The 23,491-nt window shown below is 39.0% G+C and overlaps 2 protein-coding genes across 11 annotated transcripts in view; both read right to left on the reverse strand.

The window, feature by feature from the left end:
- Positions 1-2,171: 2,171 nt before the first annotated feature.
- Positions 2,172-9,306, reverse strand: smpd2b (sphingomyelin phosphodiesterase 2b). 3 transcript variants are annotated; one of them, XM_008279875.1, is made up of 11 exons: positions 9,056-9,306; positions 7,832-7,949; positions 7,619-7,715; positions 7,334-7,410; positions 6,865-6,958; positions 5,850-5,939; positions 5,679-5,761; positions 5,310-5,442; positions 4,786-4,890; positions 4,500-4,677; positions 2,172-3,826 (listed from the first exon to the last, which is right to left on the reverse strand). In XM_008279875.1, the coding sequence occupies exons 2-11, from the start codon at positions 7,879-7,881 to the stop codon at positions 3,402-3,404; spliced, it is 1,332 nt and encodes a 443-aa protein (XP_008278097.1). In that variant the 5' UTR covers positions 7,882-7,949; positions 9,056-9,306; the 3' UTR covers positions 2,172-3,401. The 3 variants fall into 3 exon arrangements, with proteins under 3 accessions (XP_008278097.1, XP_008278088.1, XP_008278105.1); XM_008279866.1 differs by having other exon boundaries at positions 9,047-9,305; XM_008279883.1 differs by lacking the exon at positions 7,832-7,949 and having other exon boundaries at positions 9,047-9,306.
- Positions 9,307-11,803: 2,497 nt separating this feature from the next.
- tead3b (TEA domain family member 3 b) overlaps positions 11,804-23,491 on the reverse strand; it is a 30,983-nt gene continuing 19,295 nt past the window's right edge. The window contains exons 3-15 of one of the 8 annotated variants that reach the window (XM_008279912.1): positions 22,071-22,135; positions 20,120-20,182; positions 19,916-19,978; positions 17,664-17,675; positions 16,652-16,777; positions 16,509-16,552; positions 16,287-16,343; positions 15,787-15,851; positions 15,563-15,699; positions 15,090-15,263; positions 14,614-14,757; positions 14,371-14,523; positions 11,804-14,032 (exon numbers count right to left, since the gene is read on the reverse strand). In XM_008279912.1, the coding sequence (XP_008278134.1) occupies positions 13,919-14,032; positions 14,371-14,523; positions 14,614-14,757; positions 15,090-15,263; positions 15,563-15,699; positions 15,787-15,851; positions 16,287-16,343; positions 16,509-16,552; positions 16,652-16,777; positions 17,664-17,675; positions 19,916-19,978; positions 20,120-20,182; positions 22,071-22,135 (1,217 nt within the window). In that variant the 3' untranslated portion in view covers positions 11,804-13,918. Of the gene's footprint in view, positions 14,033-14,370; positions 14,524-14,613; positions 14,758-15,089; positions 15,264-15,562; positions 15,700-15,786; positions 15,852-16,286; positions 16,344-16,508; positions 16,553-16,651; positions 16,778-17,663; positions 17,676-19,915; positions 20,183-22,070; positions 22,136-23,491 lie in introns of all 8 variants that reach the window. The other 7 variants (XM_008279928.1, XM_008279936.1, XM_008279920.1 and 4 more) reach the window with 7 other exon arrangements.

The following is a 23,491-nucleotide window of genomic DNA, read 5'->3' on the forward strand; positions in this document are numbered from 1 at the left end:
CAGAAGTCTGATTGAGAGTTACAGAAAACACCTGACTGCAGTGATTGGCTCAAAGGGTTGTTCAACAAAATATTAGTTTATGGGTCCCATCATGCTTTTTTTTCTGTTTTGTTTTTTTAAATATTTCTGTTGAACAATTCAAAAGCAATGTCGTGATTCTCATTACATTTTTATTTATTATTACTTCTGTCAATTTCAACTTATTTCAGTGACAGCTGTTTTTTTTCCTTCTTTAATGGGACGGTGTGTGTACATTTGAGGACAACTGCATCAAGAGATACATATTATTCAGCTAGGATTACTGGACTGCTACCAGGTACTTTTCAGTTCATGCATTTCCTATGATGAGCTGAGAAAATTTTGCATTGTGCATATAAACTACACATCCAGTACAAACCCTGTGAGCTCCAACAGTAAAATTACAAATGCAACTATATAAAAATACTCCACCACAAGTTACACTCCTGCATTAATTAAAATTGCATACATATTATCAGCAAAATGTTCTTGGAGAATTGAAAAAAAAAAGAAAAAAGAAAAGGTCCTAATTAAAGAAAAAATGTTCTTTTAGACTTTGACATTATTATATAGCAGATTTTTAATACTAGTGCTTAAGTGCTGAGTAGCATTTTTACTGCTGGAGCATAATTAGTAAATTAGCTTGTAACTAGAGCTGTCAAATCAATGCAATGCAGCAAAAAGTGCAAAACTTCACAAATGAAGAGAAGTGTAAAGCAGCGTAAAACTGAAACACACAAGTGCAACAATATAGCAGCAAATAGCATTTGAGTTACTTTCTCTTTTAAAATACAAAGAGGGAAGATGTGCATGATAAGTTCTGTACTTCTACCTCTAATTCTGTTAAATCTCCATTTAACTCGAAGCAGAAAAGTCAACGTGGCCAGACACTTGTTGAATCATGCTGCAGGGCTGGGACTGAGATAAAAGCAGCAGTCCTCGACTACACAGATACAGTTCTGCCAGTCTCGTAAAAATAAAGAAAGCTTAAACCTGAGTGATGTAATATTATTTTGCTGGTATCTTACACCACTCATTACAGTCTTATCACAATCCTGCTACAATCAAACAAAGTGGTGCACAACAAATACGTGAAATAGACTCGATTTGGGCAGATAAGGAAAAACAAAAACCCTTTTGTGAAGAGAACCTGAGTTTATCCTGCACACAAACTTGTTCACACTGTGTTAGTCATCTTTTTCAGTGCAAACGTTGCACTGCAAGAGTGGGAAAAGGATGCTGTCACTACAGCAGTCTGCAAGACAAAAAAAAAGTGTTAAATAAGAGGGAATTTGCTTCACTAATTTATTTATTTTGCATGCAGGATGCTGTAACAAAAATTGATTAGAATGTAGCTATCAATATTGGAAATATTCAACTACTTGACACAAAGACTGCACAAAAGCACAAAAGCTGATGACTTGGTAAAAGAAAACCTGCTGCTAACTACCAACTGAATTTTTTGCAATACACTAATATTACACAAAGAAATACAAAAGGTCTTAGAGTGGTCCTTTCATCTATCTTCTAACTGCAGGTAACCATTTGTCTTCAACACAAACGTCAGACATTTTTACTCAAATATCTTTTTTAAAAAGTGATTAACTAGTTTTGGAAAGAACCACAAAACTACTGCAGCCTTAGCTTCACGGTAAGTTGCATTAAGCCAGCCTAATTTATGTGTTTATTCTACTTTCAGATTGTCATGCAGTCTGAAATGCCTGTGGAGCTCTAACAGTGTTTTCCTCTGTAGCACTGAATGCAATGGTTTCTGAAATGTTTACCTGATGTTAAATGAATATATTATTATTCTTTGCACTCTGAGCAAATGAAAAATGCAAATGCACCACACCCTGGGCGCTCCTGCCCTTTGGGCATACGTGTGCCAGCTGGCGTCTAAGATCTGGCAAATTTGGCCGTCACCTGCTCTCACATGCTTCAGGGCCTTTGTCTTGAAATTCCTGCTATGAAGGCAGTTTGGTGATTCATTAGTTGGGAGACTTGTTTTCATTTGAAGAGTTCACCTGTTGGATCTACAGTACTTAGATTGCTCCCTAGTGGTGAATGTGTGGATCTCAGTGAATGATATTTTCATTTTAAATTGTAAGATGACATCATGTGCTGACTTTTCACATTAACCCAGAGTCCCAGAATTCCAGAAGCAAGCATATTAAAGTCTTTATTATTGCTTTTGTGATCATGCCCATTACAGCTGTCAGATGGAAAGAACATCAGGTACCATCTGAAATTCAATATACCTTAATGAAATGAACTACAAAGAACTTTTTCAGCACTAAGGTCATGAATCATGAAATTCAGTCATTGTTAGGTTCATGTTGAGTCACAACATGGTTTTACAGCAAAACAAATCAATATGTAATCTCCTAGGATACATACAAGGAAGTGATTTATCTGGTTAATCAGCGAAGTGCACTGCAGACTAAAGATAAATTAAGCTTTTTTAAATATTACTTAATACTTGATGCTTTGCAAAAGTGATTCATGTGATCAGATTAGATCAAAGTTAAGAGCAGTACATTTTTAGTGTATCCAAGATGTGTTTCATACCTTCAGACATGGGAGAGAGAAGAGTAGGTTATCTTTAACATAAAAAAAAATAATAAACAGATTCAAGTGGAAAATATTAGTCATGTGAACAGAGACATGCAGATAGCTGTTGTCCCTTTTCCTACAGTCGACTACACTAAAAAAGTCTTAAACAGTGCATGAGGATCCTTATCTTACAGTACAACTGGAGGCATTCAGTAATCTATCCTCCAGAGAAAAAAAGGAAAAAGTTACTGACCAAAACATAAACCTTCAATCGTCGGAGTGTCTGTGTCTTCTGTGTAGTGGAGACCACAGGGCTACTGTTCAGAAGTATTTAAGCACATCAACTAAATTGACAAACACAAACGGAACCCACAATGTCTGTGTTGTGGATTCTCTAAATCCCAAAAGGGGAGCTTAAAATTATAAATAGAAACAACTGGTCCCGATGACACTACTGGTGGGTGGAATGCAAGTCGGACCTGAGGCTCAAAAACACAAATGGTCTCTTTTTACAACCTTTAAGCACAGCAGTAACAGACAAGTACCTCTCTGCGAAATAGGAAGCATTTTTTTGTTCAGGTGCATAGAGTGAAATCTTGGGGGTAATAAAAGCCTACAGATGACTATATAAAAAGTATAAAATGTCAAAGCATGTGTCCTGCACTACTTTCAGAAATGTCCTTCAGTCATAGTTCTTTATTCTGCAGTATAAATCTAAATCTTAAGAGCTTATAACACATTCAGAGGAGCAGACTCCTAAAATGTCCATCTTAAAGCTGACTTCAAAGGCTTCTTTCTGTGAGAACCCTTTGACCTACTTGGCTGCCGTATTATTCCTCTGGGTCAAAAGCACTGGGCTCCTGACCCTCTGGGGGCCTCCGCGGGGGATTGTGAGGCTGAGCCAGAGGAAAACCCCTGAGCTTCTCTTGCAGACTACCAACAGCCAGCCTCATTTGGTCTTCAGCCCCCTGCAGAGACTTCAGCTCCATGGTATAAAAGATGTACAGCAGAGAGGTAGTCAGCAGGATGGCGAAGCACAGTGCAGCCAGCAGGTAGAAGGAGGTGCGAGGGAAAGGCTGCTCTGCTCCCAGAGCCAACCAGGGCACTGCTGCGATGGCCAGCTCCAGGAACAGCAGAGCCAACCCCATCACTCCGGTGCGTGCTGCTGTGTATCGCATCCTCTCGGCGCAGTGCAAACCCACCTTGACTTCTGTTCGGGCCTCTGTAACAATGTCAACTAACTCAGCCAGCTTCCCTAAAGCCATTAGAGAAAGAATAGACAGAGAGAGCAAGAGTCTTTAAATGTTTAACACAAGTCTAAAGTTGGAGAATAAAGTGCCACAGAAAAAAAGACGAAGAATCTACGCTAATGCTAGCAGCTCTGTGAAGCTACTTAAGCCCCAAATCGGATGGGATTAATATTACAACATAGCATTAAAAATTCACTGTGCTCCTCATTAACTTAACTCAGACAGTATTTATGCCAGGATGAAATTACAAGACGTGGCCCGCAAGAGACGTGGATATTCTGCAGAACTGGCCAGAGGAGAATACTGCAGCTTAACAAAATGTTTTTGCAACATTGATACTGGTGCCTCAGTATGTTGCTGTTGGCCTGTTTTCATCTACCAGCTCACTCACATACTCTGAAGGGGATTAAAATCAGTGACCACCTCAGGTTAACATAAAGTCATTTATTTTTCAGGCATTTGCTTTGAAACTAAAATACCAGCTAAATAAAAACTGACCTAATGATAGAGATAGATGACGTGTAAAGAATTTATAAAGGCTTTTATAATAATTTTGAGGAGGACATAAAGGTCTGTACTAAATTTTATGGCAATGTAGCAACTAGTTATTGTTGACATTTCAATATCCAAAAGCAGAGATTGCCACTTATAAAGCCACCCTGCCAATATAAAAAATACCTGCAGCTGCATCTTGATTCTTTGATTGTCTGTCACTTCCAGTCTGAGCTGGAATGCAATACTCCAGCCTTAGTTCAGCAGTGAGAGCCTCGTGGTCAGAGTACGGGAAAGGATGGTCAAGAACGGAGCCTTTGGTGGTGGACATGGAATCACAATAAATGTCGGCTTTGGAAGAACTCTGGGAATCACAAAAGGGACAGTGTTCTTTAGGCGTAAAACAGCTTTGCAATTCATTTTGCTCTGAAAATAGAAACAGGAGGTGGGACAACGCAAAACCTCCACTCACCTTGAACAGGATGTAGTCAATTCGGATTCCCTTCTCGAAAGGGCCGAGCTCCTTTTTACTGATGAAAGGGTTGTCTGCTATTAGAGTCATGCCATTCTCACATCCCTGCAACAGAAAACACTAGTTTAATTTACACAAAACCAACAAATAACAGACATTTCTGTTTTTACAATCTGGCTTTTGTTTATATTATTTCTAGATTACTATTTCTATCTGTTACAATGGTCCTTTACTTACTAGCTACTTCTTGTCCAAACCTTGAACATGAGTGTTTACTGAAATAGTGGGTGAAAGAAGTTTTAAAGTGCTCTGGAGGATCATATCAAGCTTTTAAGGTATAGTAAAGTAAGGTAAATATTTCACCCCTTATTTTACTGTAAAGTTAGTAAAATGTGACAACAGCAAAAAGCAAAACATAAAGTATGGCTAAAGTTATAAGAACGAATACCCAGGTAAAAACGGATTGTTTATCATCTATATACAAATAAACATGTATATTGTGTAGCATTCTTGTCAGTACATACATCAAATTTAGCAGTTTCTAAATAAGAGTCTTGCAGTCCAGTGTAAGACCTCAGTAGTCTGTTGCCGAGGTCCTGAGGGTGCATGTTGAGGTCCCCACCGAGAAGGATCACATCTGCTCCAGCAGAGGTGTGGCTAACGGGCACAGAAAACACATTATTTACCAATGATACATTTCCCCATCAAGATGAAACTTCCCTGTCATTCTTATTTGTTTCTGACTAAAGACAATGTAATGCTGCTTTTAACATTTCTCAAACTCTAAATGCCAAGTGAACCCGACACATTGGGTTCACTCGGCAAAAATACGCAAATATATTCCAGTGTAAACAAATAAGCGTTTGTGCAGGATATACAAGAGGACACACTACCGGATGAACTGCTGCAGCTCCCAGGCCTGCACCACTCTGTGAGGTAGATAAGAGTCCTTCTCTCTGCAGTACTCTGCGTGCAGCTGCAATCAATGCGCAGGGACAGCACAATCATCAATAACAGACTGTAATACACAAGCAGGGCTGAGAACTTATGATATGAAGTCTTACATGAGTGACGTAGATGTTTGCAGTCAGGCTGCCAATATTCAAGATGGCCATCCCAACAGCTTTGCCTCCAAACCAGTCTCCATGGTGAGCCTTAATATGAGGAAAAACATCAACAGTGAAAAAGAGATGAGACAAAATATTATGAGCCGCAAAGAGATGTGTAATGGTAAGACAATGCAAGACACAAAAAAACAGCATCAGAGAATCAGAAAGTGGTAATTTTTTCACATGTTTTTTGTTAAATTAAAGAACTCTCCTAATTCCAAAGACAACAGAAGGAATGCACACTGAATGAATGAAGCTACACTTGTTTTATGTCATTTAGTATTACTGTTGCGCTACCTGTTTCACTTACAATTTCTATTTTAAGCTACATCTACTTCACTTCATTTTAGAAGAAAATATCATAATTTTTAAATCTGCAGTTCTCTGAATACTTTACTTTGTTCTTACAAGTTGGATTTACTCACGAAAAAATAAATAAATATGCCATTATAGTATATTACTGGTTTTCAACATGAACAAATGTGTTTTAAGAAATTTTGCAAATGTCAGTTTTTTTTTTTTTTTTTCATAATTCTAGTGCAGCAGCGTAGTCTTTCTTGTTTCAGGACAAGTTGAACATGCTGAAAAATTCTTACCCTCTTACTGGACAGGAAAAAAGATTTTTAACACTCAGTAGCTAACAGGAATAAACTGTTCTATAATATAAAGCAGTCAAAATCATTTCCTCCTCAACCAACACAACAAAAATGGCTGCTCACACATTGATGCATCAGTGACAACGATTTTATAATATATCTAATTCAAGAAAAGGCGTTTTGCATGAACAGATGCTTATAATAATGTTAATTATAACATTTTACTTTTACTCATTTTGCATGTAGAACTTTTACTCTTAAAGTAGAACTTTTACATCCACGTATTGCTATATTTACTAATGTAAGGGATCAGAACACTTCTTCCATACTTGTGCAAAACACTGTTTTGTGTGTTTCAAGGTCTCCCGACTTACCATGTAAGGATAACCATTCAGTGAGTAGCGATAAACAAATGTGTCATGGATTCTGTATTTGGAGAAAATGGCCAGTCCACTGCCGATGACTCCGCTGCAGAATGAGAGCAAAAGCAGGACATGAGCAGAAGTTGTATGGTTACTTGTATTTATTATTCCACGTAGATGTACATTATGCTACTCCATGTACACGTAGGTGTTATCTGCAGGAGATGTGAGAGCTTATCGACTAGAGCTGACATTTTTGTGAACTGCAGAGTGAATTACAAAGGTAGAACCTTTGATTAATCACAGTCTTATGCCTTGGTATGAAGGTCAAGAAAGAATTAAGCAGCAAAAGTTAATCCTTAAGGCAGCTCCTTGGCTTCAAAGACATGCAAGTACATTTTTCTGACTGAAAGACATTCAAAGTTAGCAATTTGAGAAATCATTTCACAGCAATCCCGTGTGGGAGAGAATAAAGCATTACCTTTTGAAGTAATGAGAGTGGGGATGACTACAGGCAAGTTTCTTTTTCAAGTAAAGATAGTCTCTCTCACTCCACACCTGAAAAAAGCATCTATATGTCACTTGAAAAGCACAATATCAAGCATCTCTACATAATTATTATTACTCACACAAGTCTAAATGTGGATTTATGACATAAGCTTGGTCCTCATTACAGAAAATACCAACTTCAACTGAGTGCATGAGCTGAAAAAGCCAGATTAGTGACTCTGCAACTTCACAGTTTTGCAATTTGGCTTCCACCTACCTCTTGCAGTAAGACAAGATCATGCTCTTCTCTACACAACATTTCCCCTATCATGGCATAGCGCTGAGGACAGTGTTTGCTTAGATAACGGATTCCCCTGCAAAAAGAAATAGAGGAAGTAAGAACTGAGAAGTTTGTGGCATAAATGTATCAAGAAGAAAAATGCATTAAGCATCTACAATTCGAGCATTAGAATCTCTCAGAGACACTGACCAGCAGTTCAGAGAGAAAACTCGTACACTGACAGAGTCTGCGTTCGCCATGCTGGCAGATCAGAGGATCAGTAGAAGTGATGAAGTGTCAGATCAGGTGAGGTGACTGGGGACAGATCCTAATGTGCCACATAAAAATGATTGTTAGATGTCGTTGTCTGAGGTCCATTGTTGTTATCATTAGATGGCATGTCAGGGTGCACCAAAAAAACATCAAGTACACACACATAAGTACTTAATAAACAGTAATTCATCTATGTAACATAATCTGACAGTTATATCACTGAAACTTGAATGACAAAGGGAAATTCACACACATGCATTCTTAAAAAAAAAACTGCAGTGTGCAAAAGCACACAGAGTCACATGACTAAAAAGGGGGATAAGACAAGAAAATGAACATTTAAAACTGCACAGTAAGCATCAAAAATGCAAACCTAGCAGACTGGGGCCTGACTGATTGTTTTGAGGGTTCAGCAAAATGTGATTTTGTTGTTTTTTTTAACTGATAAAACAAACAATAAACCAATTTTAAACAGTTCATCTAAAATGCTCAACCCCATATAATAAGTATTATTAGAGGTTTTTTTTTTGGTTGTTTTGTTTTTGAAGGAGACAAAGTATTGAGAGGGCAGCATTCACTCCTGTCTCCTGGGAGAACAAACAATACCCTGGCCCCAAACAGAGTGCTGACATGGCTTTGCTCTGTCTGGAGAGAAGGGGGACAGAGGCAACAGTGCTTTTGAAAAGGCAAAACTTATTCAGTGTGGCAGTGGAAGCCATAAGCATAAAAACTCAAATAAACAATGTCATTGCTATTGAAAAACTCACGTTCACCTAAAGGTGTGCAATTAGTCTGCAAAATGCAGTGAGAGGGATGCTGCAAAATGCAGGCTGTTGCTGTTGTTGGGGGAGAACACATGCCGGGGTAGCTACGTTATCAAATAACTAGTAGACAATGAGGACTCTTTTAGCTAGCCTAAATACTTCCAGTAGCACACCTGTTAGCCCCGTCAGTGTTTTACTCGCAGACATTTCGATGAAAAGCTGAGTTATTGTGTTGTTAGCTTGTAGCCTGGTCACTGGCAGGTAACCCCAGTTACCCAGTGAGCTGCTAAAAACAACTCTAGCTAGCTATTTACTTGGTCTATATAGCTGTGAAGCTGACTCCGGTTTCCGTTGACTTGTTACCAGTTTATTCGGTACTTTAACTCACCTCACGAACCTGTGGACGTCAGCTGAAGTGAACCGGACCGTTAATGTGCAGATGCAGTGACGGTGTCGTAACGTCAGTGTTGGCTCTGGACCCAAAGTGTTTCCTGTTAGCGTGTTAGCTAGCTGCTATTGTAAGCCAAGTTAATAACTATAAAGATAACGCAAAGTCGGACAGTCAGCATGTCAGATAACAAATAGTGTGTTAGCGGTATTTAGCGGTTTCCATTGCTGGGTGATTTTCCTGCCGGCGTAAAGTCAGCTGGTATAAAATTGAGGCCCCCTGACCGCAATGAATTCTGGGAGGTGAAGTTCTTTTAGCCAAACGCCTACTGCAGGCAGGTACGAAAGAAGCGTATTAACGCAAGTACAGTGTTGACATACTCTATAGCAACTCTTTAAAAAAAAGCAAAAAACACTTAAGCATAAGTTAAAAAAAATAAAAATAAATAAAGTAAAAATAAAATACCACAATAAAGTCTTAGAGACTCTCTCTTGAAAATCAAACTGTATTTACCTTGTTAACTTTCCATTTTGTGCTTTCATTCAGACAGCCAGTTTTTCTTACGTTACAAACCTAAGGAACCAATCGCATATCATTATTCTCTTTCCTGCCTGTTTTTTTTTTTTTTGTTTGTTTGTTTGAACCTGTAAGGCTGAATTACTCTTATATAACAATTTGCCATTGTGTAGTGCAAAGTAGTTTCACAGTGTTTGAGCAGAATCTTGTGAGCTGGTGAGCCCCAGCTGCAGAGAAGAAAAGGGTGAGTGGAGAGTGACTTCAACCACCAGCACATTCTAACCGTGAAGGTACATCCAAGCCATTTAAAAGCAAGAAGGAATTCATTTAATGGAAAAACCTTCTAAATTTGTACAGTACCTGTCAAACGTTTTCTTGCCTTTTTATTGCTTTTCATCATTGAATGATGGCTAATTTAATTAGTCTTTTTAGACAAGAATTTCCAAAAATATCTTTTTCATGTCAAGTGAAAGTACATTTTTGAAAATTAATGCCAGTTAAATTAATCTATCTAATTCAACACTGGTGCAGTCAAATGTTTCCACATGTCACACCATTAGAGAAATAAGATCATCTGAGTGAAATAAATATGTCGCCAGTGATTATCAAATAAAGACACCTGCATATGGGAGGTTCAGTCACTTGTAAACTGACTAGACACTTTGTTTGCTGGACACCAAAGACTGCAAATCATCACAAATGCACCATGCCCACTGTGAAGCATGGTGGTGGCAGCATCAAGATGTGGGGATGCTTCTCAGCAGCTGGCTCTGGAAGTCTTGTAAAGGTAGAGGATGAAACAAATGCAACAAAGTATAGGGAAACCTTGGAGGACAACCTGATGCAGTCTGCAAGAGAACTGTGACTTGAGGGAAGATTTGTTTTCTAGTAAGAGAATGACAAAAAGCATACAGCCAAAGCTACTTAGAGATGGCTTAAAGACACCAATGTTAATGGTGTGGAGTGATTGAGTCAGAGCCCAGAGTTCATCCAACTGAGATTTTGTGGCTGGATTTAAGAAGGACTGTTCATTTACAATCCCTGAGTAACCTGCAAAAGCTTGAGCAGTTTTTCAAAGACGAATTGAGTAAAATTGCAGTTGTGCAGGAGTCACTGAGACCTGATGCAGCAAAGCATAAGTAGTATTTTACAGCTCCAGCTAGTTGAGATGGAGGTACTTGTGTTTTATGTCATGTGCTGGTGATTTAGCCGAGTGATTTCCAACATTGGGGTTGGCCCCCCACCAGAATTTGTGAGGTTCTTCATGAAGTGGGGCAGAATTACAAACAGAAACAGACAGAAGTTTAAGAGGTCCAGAGGGTGAATGTTTTTGGTACCAAGGGATCCCAGGTAGATTTAATGTTTTTTTATTTTTTTATTTTTTTTTAACAGGAACAGCTATTTCTGCATTAATGCCTGTCAAAACATTTTTTGATCTTTGCTTTATTTATGAAGTAATTCCTTTCATTACGTTATAATGGAGTTTTTTAAAAATTCTTATAATGGTTGACAAAGTCAGACAGTGCAAATGCAGCTGAGAATCCTTAACCAAGAGATTCTTGGTTGAAAGAAAAAGGGTACAAACATCCAAGCATGTTGTAGGTGCTTGACCAAAAAACCTCCACAAAAACATCATCATAGTCAGAAAAAGTCAAAATCATTCTTCTCTGTACTTTCACAGTCAATGTTTAATAGTTGTTGTGAGATGTTTCAATCATTAGGGTTTTCTTCAGTTCTACAAGTTTTGCGGCCCAAGAAGATCCTACTGATCGAAATCATTTTCTTATTAATAGATCTTTCAGCCACATCACCACAATATTTGCTGCTGCAATCCTTTGTAATATCCATCCATCCATCCATTATCTATACACCACTTAATCCTCACTAGGGTCGCAGGGAGTCTGGAGCCTATCCCAGCTGACTTAGGGTGAAGGCAGGTTCACCTGGACAGGTCACCAGTCTATCATAGGGCTACACTTAGAGACAGACAACCAAGCACACTCACTTTCACACCTACAGACAATTTAGAATCACTGATTAACCTCAACATGTTTTTTGGACTGTGGGAGGAAGCCGGAGAACCCGGAGAGAACCCACGCTGCAACGGGAGAACATGCAAACTCCAAGATCCCGGGTGTCCTCACCGGGACGCAAACCAGCGACCTTCTAGTTGTGAGGCGACGGTGCTAACCATCGAGCCACCTTATAATATTGGTATGGAAAAAAACATCATAGACAAAACAAATTTACAAACATGTTTAATGAGTTTTCTGGGGAAAATGGCCCCAAAGGCACCATGCGTCTTTTATTGTTAGATACATTTGTTGATTACATAGTCCAACCTCTACTTTAAAGTATAAAATTGCAATGCACAATGGTAACAAAGACAATAGTAAACCACCTTAAACCAAAAAAAAAACAAAAAAACAAAAAACGAAAAACAAAAAAACTGCCCACACCATTCAGAATATGATACATTAGATATCTCATTATTAATTATCAATACCAGCACAATCACACATTATTTTCAGTGAAGCATATGGCAAACACTGAAAGTCAAAAGACAACAGAATCAAAACAAAAACATTAATCTTGATAATGGCAAAACAAAATGTCTGTATAAAAGATAAACTGAGAGACCTGCTAGAGGAGGAGTGTTATTGTATCTAGCTTGTGAAAAATGACATTCAAAGCCAGGTGCAATTTTGCCACCGTACAATAATTTGAACTTTTATACCAAAAATTGTCCAGTGAACCACACAGAGTAGACACTTGTCTAGCGGGACTCATTGGAGGACAGTTAATCCTGTCTCTAATATGAGTCCTGCAATACTTTTAACATCTCCATCATAATGGAAAATTATCAACACATCTCCAGTACCCCACCCTGCCCTCCCACTGTTTCTTATCCAACCCTATAAATAACAATCAATGGTCATACTCCACAGCACAGAGACAATAGCTCTCATTCAAGACAATTATTTAGATTGATTTCAAACATATTTCATGTGTAGTGTAAGTTAAAAAAAAATTGTCTTAAATATCAAAACTGAACTTTTATCAATGAATGCAGCTTCTCCACACACTACACAGAGAAGGGTGAAGCAAATGAACCAACTTCACAGCATACAATCTCTTTTTTAAACAAAAGAAACAGTGATTTACTTCTCTCCTTTGTAACCATGGTCTCTGTGCTGAGTTACTTGATCACAAATATGAACATAAAGCCCCCTCCCCCCCCAAGAAAATACTCCTATGTAACACATATTCCTTTAGCATCCGCTGACTCACAGTACAGAAACAATTCTTTTTTTTTTTTTCAATTACGCTACATACCTCAAGGCAGAAAATAAGCACTGCTGTTGCTGCACACCCCTTCTTGATCTTTTAAGTGCAACCGAGCACACGTCTTCAAACAGAGAGAAATAACAGGGGATCTCGTAAGTAAGGCAAAGCCCTGGCTTTACGTCAGGATAGCGATGTTACAAGACATCCCTAGTGTCAAAAAGTCAGTTATAGATAGATGCTTGTAAGACCTGATTCTTTTAAATTGTGTAATAAAGTATAAAAAATAAGCAGAACCTTAACAACATGGCAACACAATTAACCTTCTCGTCGTACACTTGGACTGTAACACTTGGGACTATTTTCGTTTTTGTCAAACATAACAAATTGCTTATCCCATCTCATTCCTCTGTGTGCCTGAAAACAAAATCTGCCTCAAAATGTTGATCTGAGGTTTCTTTCCAATTCTTTCTTTAAAAAAAAAAAAAAACAACACCTGTATGACTATTTTCTGTTCATTTAAAAACAAGAGGTAGTAAAAAAAAAAAGGCAATCCAAAGTGGCAGGCAATGATAATATCTTTGGAGAAAAGGCACTTGCTTTCCAAACAAACCTTAACAACACCACTTGGCTCTGGTTTTCCCCTTCCGTGGTCCTATTCTCTCTATTTTTTTTCAATCATATATACACTTCTCCTGTTGCTCAGAGTGTGTTCCCTTAGATACTGTAAGAGTCTTTTCCACACATTCTCGTTCCCTCAGTAAAACATTTCAAGCTCCATTAAATTACCTTGGCAAAAAGTGACCCACTTCATCTAAATCATGTTTAAACACATGGAAAGTTGCTAGTTGTCGCAATTCTTCAAAATTTATTTGTGTGTTGGCACGTTGAGATTCACCTTGCATACTTTTTTTTAAAGCATATAATGTGTCCATGTTAGTTCGGTCTAGCATTGTTTGAATGGTCTTTTTTTCTTCTTTTTTTTGTAGTTTTTCCTGGATGGTTGAGCTGGTCGAAGAGAGATTGTGTCACGCTTTTGTCTGGCTTTTCCAAAACCTCCCTGAAGAGCTGTTAGTCTTTAACAAGTCTGTAGACGTGATACTGAGCTCCGTGTTCACTTGTGGAAACCTCAAAAACAAATGCTATACAGAGCAAGGTCTCCTGGGTGTCGCGGTTTGTCACCACCTGAGGGGTGAGGAGAAAAGAATAAAGTGAAAAATTCAGTCATTCATTTCTTAATTTGTGAAAGGAATAGTTTTATATTTTGGGAGTAGTTGGTACAACTCTCACATCTGTGCACTAAATGTGAAACTGCAAACAAAGACTGGAAACAAGAAGAAACAACTAGTCTGGCTCTGTCTGAAGATAAAAGCATCTCCTAAACTGACTTATTAACACTTAAAATCTCATTTATTTAATCTTTACAAAACACAGACATGGGAGGTGTACTGATCATTTTATCTAACTGTCAGAAAGAAAGCAAATATTATATAGCTACCAAATTCATGATAATGGACTGTTACCTGTAGGATAGTGAAGTTTTCAAGAACACTGTTCATCATGTATTTTTCAGGCAAGTGTTTGAGTTTGTGGATAAAGTTGATCATGTACTCGCACATAGGAGAGCGGTGGATCCTGTAAACACACTTTCCTCCCTCCATGCGGGCATATTCCGTCTGCGGAGTAAAAAAAAAAACACAAGGTATCGAGCCGAGTGCACATAAAACGTAAGTCTGAGATGGCAGTAAATGAATGCACGTCCTTACCTCGACTTTCTCGACAACCTGCTTGCCAAATGAGCAGACTTTGGTTGAAACAGTGATGGTCATGTTCTCAATGCTGCTGTACTGGCTGCTGACACCGTAGAATGAACCTGGGCCATCCGGCATCCCGCTGCTGTTCAGGTCAGCCTGCAGAATGCACACATTTCATCAGGAGGACTATTATATGACAAAAGCCCCTTATAGCACATTAGCTTCAGGTTGCAAAAATAATGCAACAAATTTTGTGTCTTTCAAAACACAAAATTCTTGAAACTTGATATTTGGGTAGAAATAATGCATGAGACCGTTTACTAACAGAGAAATACATGATGAAGCAACGCATTGTAATCATAAAATCATGCACTTCACTGCTTCAAGCACCATGGTTTCATAAGAAAGGAATCAGTTTGCATAAGCTGCACTACTATAGAAGACAAACACATTATGGTGGGAAGTCCTAGATTATATTAACAACTCACCCAGAACTTTACTAGGAAGAAAGCATTCTGGGGACCTTTCTCATAAAGCTCTTTGAGCCCGCCCTTCTTTTCAGGGAACTTGTCGTAGATCTGCCGGATGTCCACGGCCTCGAGAAGCGGGTCGCTGTAGGAGGGATTTGTCTGTCCAATGTGGACAAACAGGTGTTTGCTGTACTGCAGTGGACAGAGACAGGCGAGACAAGAATGTCAGCTCCAGAACTTTATAACAGTACAGGGAATATGATGAGAAGACAAGGCCACAATATCCACCCAGATGTAGTTTAAAGTCACTTGGCAATTCTACAGTTCTTAGCATTGTTGTAGATCAGAAACAAGACAGTTGGATTTACACAATAAAGACAGTTCTGATGAGACAAACATGTTGCCTACCACCAAAATGTAAAACATTTTCCTGTAACTGAGAGGCTTTATAGCAGGTTTAGTTGCAAGTAACGTTTTTAACTTTATCTCACATTGTCTGGGTCTCTCTGGACCTCCATAAAGGCTGAGTACTCCAGCATCCGCAGCTTAGAGGAGGCAATGGTCCGATCCTGCCACACTGGCACTGCAGTAGCAGATGGTGGAGGAGGAGGCGCCAAGGGCTCATAGCCTATATGTACACACACAAGCATGAATAAATACAGCCAGTTCTCATTTTTTGAAGAATTTTAGATCAAGAGTTTTACTTCATACTTACTTGGTATGGATTGTGGTACTGGACCTGAGAGGCTTGGGTATGGGGGCTGTGCAAAAGGTTTGATGCTGAAAGACAGTGAATGATCCAGTGAGACAAAAACCTCGGTATCAGATGTTAGTGGCACACGGGTCCTGCTATGTTTGTATTTGTGGTAAATGGCTTTATTGTGCTCAGTGTTAGTGCCAACGTGTAAGCATGTGTTGCTGCACCAGCTAGGCGTAAGTCCACCTGCTTCATTGCTTCGTAACGATGCAAAACAGCATCAGTTAGTTATACTTTTACTGATAAATCAGAACATGAAAATATTTAGAGCTTGCTTAGTTACCACACACTATGAGAATTTATCTGCCCTGTTCCTCTTTTTATCAATCAAATCTGAAGCAGTTAATTTGCCCGGTGGTGGTTTGCATCAGTGCAGGAAACATACAGTACAATACAGAATAAAGAAGAGTTAGTGCTGCTTTGTGCTCACAGTTGGACTTTGGCTAGGGGGAACTTACGCATGGCTGGTGCGGCCAAGCCCAGGAGTCCTTCCCGGGTTGAGATCTAGAACCAGCCTGGTGTGCAAAAACGTGATTCGTTAAACATGCCCTGTAATACCCACCTGACATTAAACCTAACCTCCTCACTGACTCACACACTCATTCATACTTCTACTTCTCTCTGCTCAGGTACTTCACACCACAAAGATCTTGTGGGTTCAGTAGAGAGTGTTAACTTACTCCTGAGAGGGTCCAGGCTGTCCTGGGATTGGAGCAGGCCAGAACTAAGGAGTGAAAAAATAAAGGTCAGTTTATCAGTTCATTAAAACCAATAAACTCAGTATTTTTGCTGTAACTGCACAGGTAGTGAACAGAGGTCTCACTCTGGCTGGTTGGTACGGGGCAGGAGGCAGCGGCGGCAGATGATTCTTCATCATACTTGGTGAGACGATCTGCGCAGACGAGAGTGCTGCCATGTTCTGCAGGGCTTTGTCTTTAGATGCCTGATCCTGCAAGTTGACAGAGAGCAATGAGGGGAGTCAACCACAAGATGGCAGCATAACCTAAATGATCTACTGGTCTCTGTGAGTATAAATGATCATATTGGAAAAAACTGAGCTGTCTATATCATTTCTGATATTTAATTAACATACACAAATTCTGAAATTAATACATTTAATTGAGCTTGACATTAGCCGAGCAGTCTTTGGTGACACTACAACACTGTTCTAATGATTTTGTCTGAAAAAGCAGTTTGAAAGAATGAAGCAAAGAGAAGAACAGAGAAAATGAAGCTGCATTGCTCCAGCAAATTGAAGGTCAGTGTGTTATCAGGATCACCACAGAGAGAAAAAAAAACTGAGATTCAAGTTGCACGATCATGGACAAATTCAAGTTTTGCTTAAAAATTCAAATCAGTAGCACAAAAAATATCCAAAACCAACCAATTCACATTCGAAATCACACGGAGGAGATTCCATTTTCAAGTGGTGCGTGAAACACAGTTTCTCATTTCACAAACACATCAAATGATATTTTAAAAATGTATTTTCTTGCACTTTTTTTTCTTTATTTGCAAAAGAATCAATAAGCTGTGACTTTGCAATTAAAGGAAAGATGCCTCAGAAGCGAGAACCCGAATCAAAGACGGACACCTTATGCAAAAGCAAGCAAGACTTTGACTTTTGGCAGAGGCTGAGAGGAGATTATGCTACATCAGGCAGCATGTGCAGCAGTATCGTGTTTAAAGCGTGGCTGTTTCCTAAGCATTGCTTCATTACGGGATAGCAATGGGGCGGGACGCCATGCCAGCAGAGGGCCATAGCAAAAGGGACAGTGCTGGTGCTGCCAAACAAAGGGGAGGAGGGAAGCATATTGCACAAGGGATTCACTTACCAAATTCATTGCCTGAATCAAAAAAGAGAGAAACCATTAGTACCGTGCAGATCTACATGATGTGTTGAGATGATTTCTAGTTGGCCATATAAATTTGATAGAACTTATAAATCTAAGAAGGATAAATGCAAGACAGTTTTATTTCCTTGGACAGCAGTAAAGACTTCAATAAATATCATAAGATAAAATTTGTGTATAGTTAGGGAACAAAGAACTTTGTCGCTCGCAAGTAACTCAGCAGAATGAAAAGCTTCTAAAGGAAGTGGGATCCTTGGAGGTTTATTACTGCACAAGCCCTCAACACATGACGTCAGATGTACAGCTGGTACACTCAGTATCCATTTCAGCTGTCACACTTTTTACTTCATGTTTGTTCAGCTGATGTGACATTATAACGTTATTCCGAGTCCACCATCTGAGCGCCCAAGGAATGGCTTGGAAATTACTTTTTGGACTTTTTTCAGACACAAATAAACTAATTTGACTTCAGAAATTCTTGATAAACTCTTGAAAAGGGTGTCGGCATTAGGTACAACTGCACACACACTTCATTTGGTGTTATTTAATGTCTAAAAACTACCAAAAAAAGTAAACATAGCATTAAAATTCTTGTTCTGTGCAATGAAATGGTAAAACTGTCCAAAAAGGGGAACTCACAAAGCATTACAAAGACAAATAACTGAACTTAATTAAATGCTGCGGATACACACCAGTACAATAAGGCTACCACTCGTAGAATATAACATGGTATAACATTGTAAATGGGTTTAAAAAGTACACATGACCATAAAAACGTTTTTTAAAAAATCCAAAATTAAAAATATTAGTTAAACAGTAGGAGCTGCTTTTTGTACAAAACTGGTGTTTTCTTATCAAAACTGAAAAAACATCTCTTTTTCTCTTCAAAGTGATTCTAACATATGATTGTTATTTTTCTAAGTTAACTCTTTCAAATACAAAGAGCATCATTAACCCACTAACACAACGAATTAAAAAAATAAAGTGACATTAAACAAATTTTTAGGACTTTTTACAAAATATGTAAGACAATGTTACTTTTAAAATCTAGAAATAACAAATTCTGAACCCAAAAATGACACAAAGAAAATGTCTTTATAAGAAAATCATTTAACCTATCAACATTTTGAAACAGTTTTTGGCTCTAATGTGAGATGAATGGTTTCGGTTTGTGAGTACTGTGCGTTCAGTGGTAAATGTCTGACAGAGATGGGACGGAAGTCTCACTGTGAACAGTCTTTGTAACAAATGTATGAAATCAGGACTAACACCTTCAGATCTACAACCTCCTTTTCACTTTATGTTTAAGCTAAACTTGGCATTTGTGGAAAGCTCAGGAACCTGGTCAGAGATTGTGTGAGGAGGTGGATACATCTGTTTTTCTTTCAAGTTAGAACTCCAGCCAATGCTGAAATAATGACTTCAAAAAAATGTTTAAGTGAAAACAAAACATGACAAATGTTATGCCAGTGTCCCCTGGATTAGTCTGCATTACAGGGTTAATCTAAGTTAAAGTTAGCACTACAGAATGTCACAGTATCTTTAGTATTTAGCAGTGTCTGCATTATCTATACACGTGTCTATATATGCAAAAAATAATAAAAAAGCATGAAGAGACCAGAGGGATTGAAAGAACTACAAGTCAACTCAAAGAGAGTCACATGATGACAACAATCAAAGATTAATCTTATTTTGAGTTGAGTTTTATAAAGGACATCACAGACACATTGTAGGAACTAAAGATATCAAAGTAAAGAGAGTTTTAGGGGAAGAAGAAGTCTTAGAGAAGTACAGTATGCTGCAGAAGCATGGCTGGCACAGAGGACAGAGCTGGAGCAACATGCAGCTAAAAGACTTCTCACTGGGCTTGTCATAACAGTTTTTGTAGCGTATATTTAAAGCAGAGGCTGTGGAACCAGATATACACTTTAATTTTAGGGATGAGATTAAATCCATACAGCTCAGACCTACAGCAGAAGTTGAACAGCTTTGTCTGTTGGTGCACTGCATGCAAAGTACGGAAGCAGGATTAATTGTGACCATTTGTTTTTTTTTCAGAGAATTAATCCCTAATTGTTAAATAGCAGTATTCTGTGTGGCAAGCTTGCATCCACTTCTGTAGCAGGTCCAGGCCTGACATCAAAGCAAGGACTGATAATCACATTCACAAATTAGCCAGTTAGTGCAAAGCCAAGCCTTTATCAGCCCCGCCGAGGCCGCGGTGAAGCGCATACCTTTAGCTTTGACTGGATCTCGCGAGATTTTCTCCGGGCGAGAACCTGCAAGTGGCTAGAAACCTGCACAGAAGAATAGCCAAGAGGAGGGAAGAGGAAAGGAGACAGGGAGAGAAAAGACAAGGGAAGAAAGAGAGAAGCCGTAACCAAAGAGGAAAGAGACGCCCAGTCAGTGTTCCTGGGAGGCAGGTTGGCGGCACCTACCTTTATACCTGCCTGGTATTCGCGAACTTTCTTCCGTGCTAACACCTGTATGTGACTAGACACCTAAAGGGGTGTGAAACAGTTTTTTGAGCATAAAAATAACATGCACTCACATCCGTGCACACGCACACAGACACACATTCATGCACACATGTACAGTATACACACATTCTTTACAGCAACAACAAACACTTTAAAAGATCTGAACAGTTAATGCAGAGGTTGGTTTAAAGGATAAGGTTGATGATATTCCATATCATAGGGCACAGAATTGAACTATTTTTTTCACATTACGACTTATTGACAGGTTTACTCATGTTAAATGAATTCCTTCACAGTGGCAGTCAGCTTTCTCTTAAGGCTCTAAAGCTAGAGCCAGCTTATAACTTCAACAACAAATCAAAGCAGACGTTGCCAACAAATAACCAATTGCTGTCAATTAGTGTGTTTGCGATCTTTATTGACGTTAACACACACACACAGATGTGGCTGACAAGCTCCCTCTCAGTTAGCAGCTTTAGCCAGTGTAACTAAACTATGATGGACTACAAGGTCCAAGATTATTAAAGGCTTATTGTATCTAAACGTATCTCACAGAATCCTATTTAAAACAGAAGAAGTCATGGATGAGAAGAAGATCTGATAGCAAATACTAAAAATAAAAAGAGGGAAAACACGACCAACTTGTTTTAACATCTTCAGTGCAACCACAGATTATGCTGTGTGCACAACCAGGAAGGAAACAGCAGAAAAAAACATTCCAAACCTGAAGACAACTTATATAATAGAGTCCATAACACTAAAGCTGAAACGCCTGCAGTGTTAAAGCTATTTCATGTTTAGTGTCCTAAAATAACAAAAGATGTGATGCAATCTTATTCTTTTGTTTTATTAGTCCTTCTATTCCAGTGTTTAACAGGGATCAAAACCAGTAAAGACGGAATTAATTTATATACTAAGGGCTTGGAGTTTAGGTTTTACTGTTAAAAGAAGCAAAACAACAAAAGGTTTTGCTTTAAGCAAAGAGTTATTATTATTAAATGTTATCGAAATGTTACTCAAGGTTAAAATCCATGATTTTCTGGTTGTTGCACAGGTCAAATAATCCTGCAAAAATCTACTTTGTAGATAAATTCTGTGCTCAGGTGGAAAATTAAGTATGAAATTAATAAATATCGAGGTAACGTGATAATTCAAGATGTCATTAATTTGAGGTGACATTGCCCAGTCATACTACATATCTCTCTTATTCCCAGTAAAGTCTAGGAAATGACTAAAACCAGCAGTTCTTCATCCTACTACCAAACATGATTTCTGACCAATATTTGTAACTATATTGGTTTCAATAGCAGTCATCTAAACACACAACAGTGAGCCACATTAATGGACTGGAAAACACGCTCATCACCATGAGCACGAGCGCCGTAGTTTATTTTGAGTCAAACCCACAGACGACATTCTGCCGCCACCAACAGTCACTAGAACCCCAAATGTGCATTAGTTTGCTTTTTTTTTTTTTTTTTAAACAGATGCATACTTTACTCTTACTAAAATAAAGTAAGAAATACAGATGAGTAACTTTTTTATTTTTAATTAGACTTTAATGTTGGTGCTTTTTTATATTTGCATTCAGGAATGTGGAGCTGACTGCTACAGAAAGTTTAGAGCAGTGAAAACATCAAGACAGACTAAACCAGGATTTCTTTTGTTGGGATTTGTTGAAAGAAATATATTGAATAAAACCTTATCCTTCCAAAAATGTTACAGCCTGGCTACAAAACTGTGACAAAAACAGGGAGACAACAACTGTGTGGCGACTTAGCTTAAAAAGCAGTTGTTTTAAGCGATGAATAGTTTTTGTGACACATCTGTCGTGTCGCCGTCATTAACTAAACTCTAAATCATGCATATTCCTCTAATCCAAACATCAAAGTTAATAAAACATGTTTACCTGCTTTCTTGTGCGGGTTTTGCCCGTCCTCAGCTTGATGTACCTTGCTATCAATTCATTGCGACCTGTGAAAAAAGAAAACACAAAGCAAGGTCATGAAGGAAAACCATGTAAGATTTCTTGATAACTTAAAATACCCCAAATTGGACAGAAGGTGTCACTGTTGTCATATCTTCATTTCAGATTTCATGTCAAAAGAATAGCAGCGTGACCTTTGTCAGAGCTCGTCAGACACAGGGCCACCACACTTTTGTCAGAGGTCACGCACCACAATAGCAGCTCTGTTTCCTACAGACTGGCTCTCTCTCTCTTTTCCTGTCTCTCTCTGGACATATATAAAGAGAGAGACATCATTTAAACTCGTCAGACATTAAAATGTGGATTTGTTTGTTTTACTGCTACGTTTTCATTAGCTCGTTTCACACCTCCTTAATGTCTGCTCACATGCTCCTGTAGCCTAATTACATAGAGTGCTTAGAAAACAGAACCGTGTTTTTCATGACATAACATCTCTACTCGACATTCTGCACAAACAGGTTGTGCAGAGAACAGGCTTCTATTCTGGGCTTTCATGGTCCTCTTTACACTCGGTGCAGTGCAGGAGATTTAACGAGCACTGCCTTCTTGGCAAAACTGCAGCTGCCATCAAGCAAAAATCATCTTTGGTGTATGAGAAGTGCAAAAAGCATTATTATGTTGTCTCGAGGGAAAATCAGTCCATCAGTCTTTTTAAACGCTCCTCTCTGCCAAGTCACGCTTACTGGGTTTCTGTGGCTGAAAATTGGGCCAAAGGGAGAGGTTGAACCGCTGTATCATTATGAATAATGATCTGAACTCTTCTAAACTTGCTGACAGATATTTGCACCAACAAAACTGGTCAAGATGTGTCGTCTTGAACACATGCACACAATAGACTGTGTGTCTAAGTAGTTTAACAGCTTTCCAGACACATAATGACAGGAGAAACAAGTCCTGTTTTTTTCACACACTCTTTAGGACTTGGCCTCCAGAAGGTCCTGGTTAGTGCAATTACCATAAAAGTACTGCAGGCCATCTCCAGCAGGCTCGCAGCACTCACCGTACTAGCCAACCAGTCAGTCCGGCGGTGGGCCAGCAGAGCAGAGCTGAACTGTCTGCCGATACCGAGGTAGTCCCTCCCCTTCTGCCCCGGGCCAAGGATGGACACACCCGCTCCAGCGCCTCCGCATTCCTAACATTCCTCTAAGCCTGTCACATCTGTGCTAGCCAGTCTGATTGGCCTGGGCCTGCAAACACAGCCAGAGCTCGGGTGAACACACACACATGCTCATATGCACTTCCAGCTCTGGGGGAAGCAAGGGTTAGAGCCGCGGGTGAGGGCCATTAGGCTGGGGTAGGGGGTCGTCGGTTGGAGGGGCAACAGGGGCAGCTGAAAAGGGCAG

Source organism: Stegastes partitus, unplaced genomic scaffold, assembly GCF_000690725.1.
Source record: "Stegastes partitus isolate 25-593 unplaced genomic scaffold, Stegastes_partitus-1.0.2 Scaffold5, whole genome shotgun sequence".
In the NCBI taxonomy this organism is placed as follows: domain Eukaryota; kingdom Metazoa; phylum Chordata; class Actinopteri; family Pomacentridae; genus Stegastes; species Stegastes partitus.